At 47.1% G+C, this 7,500-nt stretch overlaps 1 protein-coding gene across 4 annotated transcripts in view; it reads right to left on the bottom strand.

The window, feature by feature from the left end:
- LOC110527404 (vang-like protein 1) overlaps positions 1-7,500 on the bottom strand; it is a 51,426-nt gene that overhangs the window by 8,758 nt on the left and 35,168 nt on the right. For all 4 annotated transcript variants that reach the window (XM_021608651.3, XM_021608649.3, XM_090240299.1 and 1 more), the window contains 2 exons: positions 6,688-7,119; positions 4,622-4,797 (listed from right to left, as the gene is read on the bottom strand). In XM_021608651.3, the coding sequence (XP_021464326.3) occupies positions 4,622-4,797; positions 6,688-7,119 (608 nt within the window). The remainder of the gene's footprint in view (positions 1-4,621; positions 4,798-6,687; positions 7,120-7,500) is intronic.

The following is a 7,500-nucleotide window of genomic DNA, read 5'->3' as shown; positions in this document are numbered from 1 at the left end:
TCAGGGATTTCACCATGAGGCCAATAGTGATTTTAAAACAGTTACAGAGTTTAATGGCTGTGATAGGAGAAAACTGAGGATGGATCAACAACATTGTAGTTACTCCACAATACTAATCTAAATGACAGAGTGAAAAGGAGGAAGTCTGTACAGAATAAAAAATATTCCCAAACATGCATCCGGTTTCCAATAAGGCACTAAAGTAATTTTGTCCTGAATACAAAGCGTTTTGTTTGGGGAAAATCCAACTGAAAACATCACTCACTGATTACCACTTCATATTTTCAAGCATGGTGATGGCTGCATCATGTTATGGATATGCTTGTCATCAGCAAGGACTAGGGAGGGTTTTTCTGGTTAAAAATAAATGGAATAGAGCTAAACACAGACAAAATCCTAGAGGAAAACCTGGTTCAGTCTGCTTTCCAACAGACACTGGGAGACAAATTCACCTTTCAGCAGGACAATAACCTAAATCTCAAGGCCAAATATACACTTGAGTTGCATTGAATGTTCCTGAGTGGCTTTGTTACAGTTTTGACTTAAATCTACTTGAAAAACTATGGCGAGACTTGAAAATGGCTGTTTAGTAATGATCATTAACCAACTTGACAGGGCTTGAAGAATTTCAAAAATAATAAAAATGGGTAAACATTGTACAATCCAGGTGTGGAAAGCTCTTAGAGACTTACCCAGAAAGACTCACAGCTATAATCGCTGCCAAAAGGTATTGGCTCAGGGGGTGAATATCTATGTAATCAAGACAGGGTTTTATTGTTAATTCATCTTGAAAAATATATATATATATATAATTTTTCTTCCACTTTGACACGTTGTATTTTGTAAAGATTAAAAAATGAATTAAGACAATTAAATCCCAATTGTAACAAAAAAAAGGTGGGAAAATTAAAGGCATGAGAACACTTTCTGAAGGCACTATTATACACTGCTCAAATAAATAAAGGAAACACTAAAATACATCCTAGATCTGAATTAATGAAATATTCTTATTAAATACTTTTTTCTTTACATAGTTGAATGTGCTGACAACAAAATCACACAAAAAGTATCAATGGAAATCAAATTTATCAGCACATGGAGGTCTGGATTTGGAGTAACACTCAAAATTAAAGTGGAAAACCACACTACAGGCTGATCCAACTTTGATGTAATGTCCTTAAAACAAGTCAAAATGAGGCTAAGTAGTGTGTGTGGCCTCCACGTGCCCGTATGACCTCCCTACAACGCCTGGGCTTGCTCCTGATGAGGTGGCGGATGGTCTCCTGAGGGATCTCCTCCCAGACCTGGACTAAAGCGTCCGCCAACTCCTGGACAGTCTGTGGTGCAACGTGGCGTTGGTGGATGGAGCGAGACATGATGTCCCAGATGTGCTCTATTGGATTCAGGTCTGGGGAACGGGCGGGCCAGTCCATAGCATCAATGCCTTCCTCTTGCAGGAACTGAGGCTGTGCGGCCCCCCAAAGAAATGCCATCCCACACCATGACTTCCCCACCGCCAAACCGGTCATGCTGGAGGATGTTGCAGGCAGCAGAACGTTCTCCACGGCGTCTCCAGACTCTGTCATGTCTGTCACATGTGCTCAGTGTGAACCTGCTTTCATCTGTGAAGAGCGCAGGGCGCAGTGGCGAATTTGCTTGGTGTTCTCTGGCAAATGCCAAACGTCCTGCACGGTGTTGGGCTGTAAGCACAACCCCCACCTGTGGACGTCGGGCCCTCATACCACCCTCATGGAGTCTGTTTCTGACCGTTTGAGCAGACACATGCACGTTTGTGGCCTGCTGGAGGTCATTTTTCAGGGCTCTGGCAGTGGCCTTCCTTGCACAAAGGCGGAGGTAGCGGTCCTGCTGCTGGGTTGTTGCCCTCCTACGGCCTCCTCCATGTCTCCTGATGTACTGGCCTGTCTCCTGGTAGCGCCTCCATGCTCTGGACACTACGCTGACGGACACAGCAAACCTTCTTGCCACAGCTCGCATTGATGTGCCATCCTGGATGAGCTGCACTACCTGAGCCACTTGTGTGGATTGTAGACTCCGTCTCATGCTACCACTAGAGTGAAAGCACCGCCAGCATTCAAAAGTGACCAAAACATTAGCCAGGAAGCATAGGAACTGAGAAGTGGTCTGTGGTCACCACCTGCAGAACCACTCCTTTATTGGGGGTGTTTTGCTAATTGCCTAGAATTCCCACCTGTTGTCTATTTCATTTGCACAACAGCATGTGAAATGTATTGTCAATCAGTATTGCTTCCTAAGTGGACAGTTTGATTTCACAGAAGTGTGATTGACTAGGAGTTACATTGTGTTGTTTAAGTGTTCCCTTTATTTTTTTGAGCAGTATATATATATATATATCAGCTTTACCACTGCAGGGAGTATTGTGTAGACTAGCAGCAGCTGTGTGTCCCCTATAGAGGGATTAAATCCTGGGATTCATCTCAGAGTGGTGCTGGATATCCCATATGACTGATACAGAGAAAACGACCACGGCAGGACGAAGGGTGTCAGTGGATGTGAACATATGGAGGAGTTAGGTGGGTTCACAAACCCACAACTACGATGTCAAATACATGGATGTATAAACATATTGCTGCTATGGTACACAGACAGACAGACCGCTGGTATGTTACACAGACAGACAGAGACACACCGCTGGTATGGCACACAGACAGACAGAGACACACAGACAGACAGACCGCTGGTATGGTACACAGACAGACACACCGCTGGTATGTTACACAGACAGAGACACACCGCTGGTATGTTACACAGACAGACAGAGACACACCGCTGGTATGTTACACAGACAGACAGAGACACACCGCTGGTATGGCACACAGACAGACAGAGACACACCGCTGGTATGGCACACAGACAGACAGAGACACACCGCTGGTATGTTACACAGACAGACAGAGACACACCGCTGGTATGGCACACAGACAGACAGAGACACACCGCTGGTATGGCACACAGACAGACAGAGACAGACCGCTGGCATGGCACACAGACAGACAGAGACACACCGCTGGTATGGCACACAGACAGACAGACCGCTGGTACGGCACACAGACAGACACACCGCTGGTATGGCACACAGACAGACACACCGCTGGTATGGCACACAGACAGACACACCGCTGGTATGGCACACAGACAGACACACCGCTGGTATGGCACACAGACAGACACACCGCTGGTATGGCACACAGACAGACACACTCTGACATCGCCAAAACAAAAGGCACACTAAAACAACTTTGTCAAGTTTTAAATCCACTTAAAGCTATGATTCATTTATACATACTGTATGAAGACGTTTCGTCAGACACACGCAGTTGTGCATTAGCACAAAACAAGTACAAACCACTAAACCAACTTCCTAAAGTTAACTACACTATATACACCCATTGTGATGAAGGCAGCACTTTGAGCAGTCAGGGTCTCCGGTGCTCGGTACTTTGATCAATTATTAAACTACAGTAGAGAGAGGAGACGAACCAATAAATCCCAAACACTGGCCTAGATATGAGCCTGACTGTGCCGGTTGCCTGTGGCTCTTGTCTACCATAAGTAGCGACTTCTTATGGTAGACCACACTGGAGATGGGGGACAATTAATGAGGAGAATAGCAAGATTCTTGCAGAGGTGAATCTCTGGTAATGTTGGTGTTAGGATCTTGAGCATTTCCTCAGGCTTCTTCTGCCCTGAGATTGGCATCAAAGAACAGCCAGGTCAGAGTCAGACAGAAGAACAGGCCTCCTGGACAGGTTCATTGTTCTGATATCCCATCAGACACTTGCCAGACAGCCTGCCTGCCTGCCAGACACAGAGGAATGTCCTCACCAGTTGCCTGGGAATGGAGGAGGACAGGCATGGGAAAATGGCTGGAGAAACACCCAGTCTCCACCGGAACCTGAGAATCTGTGTGTGTGTATTATGAGTGTGTTTGGTATGAATCTTCTCTGACCAGATGCTCAGTGTAGCCTGTAGGGAGCACTAATTAGCTGTTTGTTTACAAGTGCATACAGACAACAGAGAGAGTGATGCTGCGTTGGCCAGCTGAGGAAAATAGCAAGGCGCTTTATGAGCGACAATAGCCCCAGGGCAGCCTCTAACAACACTAGTGAAGCAGAGGCTAAAGCACTTTACATGTCCATCATCTGCCACTGTACTGAGATAGACAAAGGTGAAACAGAGGGCCCCAGCATAATACCAACATATGTTGTGTTTGAGGCCCTCACAAAAGGGGATATGCGAGAGCGAGAGAGGATTTTGACAGTCTTACTACATCTTTCAGCAACTCGTCATGAGGTAAAACCTCTTCCTGGTACAGTCAGACGACACATCAAAAGGACAGTCATTACAGATCAGGTTCTTCTAGTCTGAGCTGTTCTCTCTGGCTTATTACTTCTATTACTCATCTCACACACACACACACACACCTCTTACTTTCTTTTCTCTGCTCTCTCCTTCTCAGCCTGCTCTACCCAATGAGTTGTCCCGTCTTACTTTCAAGGAATTATCTCCTCTCGCATCCTCCCCCTCTCCGTTCCCCCCCATCAGTCTCCCTTCCCCTGCCCCCTCTCGCTCCGCATCTCACCTGAGCTGGCCCAGGTTGTAGTGGCGTGTCTCTCCGTCGGTGGAGCGCGTGACGCAGACAGAGAAGGCGGGCTGCAGCTGCCTGAGCTCCAGCAGAACGATGGCCAGGTAGTGGATGAAGAGCAGAGCGTCCACTAGAGATACAGCGTACTGCACGATGCCCTGGTAGTTCTCATCCTGGGAACAACAAGACAACCCAGCAACTGTTAGTGTCAATACACTACATACAGTCGTGGCCAAAGGTTTTGAGAATGACACAAATATTACATTTTCACAAAGTCTGCTGCCTCAGTTTGTATGATGGCAATTTGCATATACTCCAGAATGCAATTCATCTGATCACTCTTCATAACAAAGTCCCTCCTTGGCATGCAAATGAACTGAATCCCCCCAAAACATTTCCACTGCATTTCAGCCCTGCCACAAAAGGACCAGCTGACATGTCAGTGATTCTCTCGTTTACACAGGTGTGAGTGTTGACGAGGACAAGGCTGGAGATCACTCTGTCATGCTGATTGAGTTCGAATAACAGACTGGAAGCTTCAAAAGGAGGGTGGTGCTTGAAATCATTGTTCTTCCTCTGTCAAATATGGTTACCTGCAAGGAACCACGTGCCGTCATCATTGCTTTGCACAAAAAGGGCTTCACAGGCAAGGATATTGCTGCCAGTAAGAGTGCACCTAAATCAACCATTTATCGGATCATCAAGAACTTCAAGGAGAGCAGTTCAATTGTTGTGAAGAAGGTTTCAGGGAACCCAAGAAAGTCCAGCAAGCTCCAGGACCGCCTCCTAAAGTTGATTCAGCTGCGGGATCGGGGCACCACCAGTACAGAGCTTGCTCATGAATGGCAGCAGGCAGGTGTGAGTGCATCTGCACGCACAGTGAGGCGAAGACTTTGAGGATGGCCTGGTGTCAAGAAGGGCAGCAAAGAAGCCACTTCTCTCCAGGAAAAACATCAGGAACAGACTGATATTCTGCAAAAGGTACAGGGATTGGCCTGCTTAGGACTGGGGTAAAGTCATTTTCTCTGATGAATCCCCTTTCCGATTGTTTGGTGCATCCGGAAAAAAGCTTGTCCGGAGAAGACAAGGTGAGTGCTACCATCAGTCCTGTGTCATGCCAACAGTAAAGCATCCTGAGACCATTCATGTGTGGGGTTGCTTCTCAGCCAAGGAAGTGAGCTCACTCACAATTTTGTCTAAGAACACATCCTCAGAGATCAACTTCTCCCAACCATCCAGGAACAGTTTGGTGATGAACAATGCCTTTTCCAACATGATGGAGCACCTTGCCATAAGGGAAAAGTGATAACTAAGTGGCTCAGGGAACAAAACATTGATCTTTTGGGTCCATGGCTAGGAAACTCCCCAGACCTGAATCCCATTAAGAACTTGTGGTCAATTCTCAAGCGGCGAGTGGACAAACAAAACCTCACAAATTCTGACAAACTTCAAGCATCGATTATGCAAGAATGGGCTGCCATCAGTGTGGCCCAGAAGTTAATTGACAGCATGCCAGGGTGGATTGCAGAGGTCTTGAAAAAGAAGGGTCAACACTGCAAATATTGACTCTTTGCATCAACTAATTAACTAATTGTCAATAAAAGCCTTTGACACTTATCAAATGCTTGTAATTACACTTCAGTATTCCATAGTAACATCTGACAATAAATATCTAAACACACTGAGGCAGCAAACTTTGTGAAAATTAGTGTGTGTCATTCTCAAAACTTTTGGCCACAACTGTAGGAACACACCAGTGGAGGCTGCAGAGGGGAGGACGGCTCATAATAATGGCTGGAACAGAGCGAATGGAATAGCAGACACATAGAAACCATGTGTTACATAACATTCCACTGATTCCGCTCCAATCATTACCACGAGCCCGTCCTCCCCAAGTAAGGTGCCACCAACCTCCTGTGGTACACACACATTCATGACAAGAGATTTACACAGGTGAAAGCAATGCCAAACAAACTGAATACTTGAAGAGGCAGATGTGGTGGCCAGTAATTAGACGCATTACAAACACTGTGAGTGTGAGTCTCTCTCTCGCTCTGCTGTACCTGGGAGTCCAGTATCCTTACGCCATAGAACAGCCAGTAGGACACGACGAACAGCAGCACCAGCACGGCCAGCAGCGCTCTGAACACAAACACCCGGGGCAGGCCGGCGCGCGGAGCCCGGAAGAACAGCGCCCACACGGCCAACAGCAGTATCAACAGCTTAAACGCCACGGAAATAAAGAGGCCCTCGCAGGCCGTGCCGCACACCAGGAGCTTGTCAGGCCAGAGGAGGTGGGGGAGAGCCAGGAAGGCCAGGGGAGTGAGGAAGACCAGCAGGCCCAGAACCACAGCCAGGGTCAGGCTAAAGTAGCGCCGGCAGTCCAGGCCCACGCTGTCCTCCAGGTCCTTGGTGATCCGGACAATGTCCTCCTGGGACAGGCTGTGTTCCGAAGTCCCCGTGACGGCCGTGGTGGTCTCGCCCCAGTTGTCATCCTGGGAGGAGGGGTGGGGGTGGGGGGGGGGAAGAGAGAAGAGTCCGTGTTAAATACTGTAGCATATGAGCATGTTACTACTAGAGTCATATTTATTAGAGACAGGAAAATTTATAAATCTGGCAAGTCAGGCTGGAATTGTCTACTCTAGGCTCATTTCTATAGACAGCTTAAAGCTGTGCTCATTTCCGTTCAAAAGTCAACCAGGGAGGGGAGGACGAGCAAACAAAGAGCTAGAGAACAAGAGAAAGAAAGATGGGAAATGGAAAAAGAAAACAGAATGGACTGACTGCCTGGGGTACGCGAGGCGAGGCGCTGACGTCTGTGTTTTCTGGCAACCACAGATAATAAAGGTCATTTGTGACTGGCGAGAGCTACTAAT

Source organism: Oncorhynchus mykiss, chromosome 7 (assembly GCF_057628025.1).
Source record: "Oncorhynchus mykiss isolate SJ-2025 chromosome 7, ASM5762802v1, whole genome shotgun sequence".
NCBI classification, from domain to species: Eukaryota; Metazoa; Chordata; class Actinopteri; order Salmoniformes; family Salmonidae; genus Oncorhynchus; species Oncorhynchus mykiss.
This window is presented reverse-complemented; position numbering and strand designations above follow the sequence as displayed.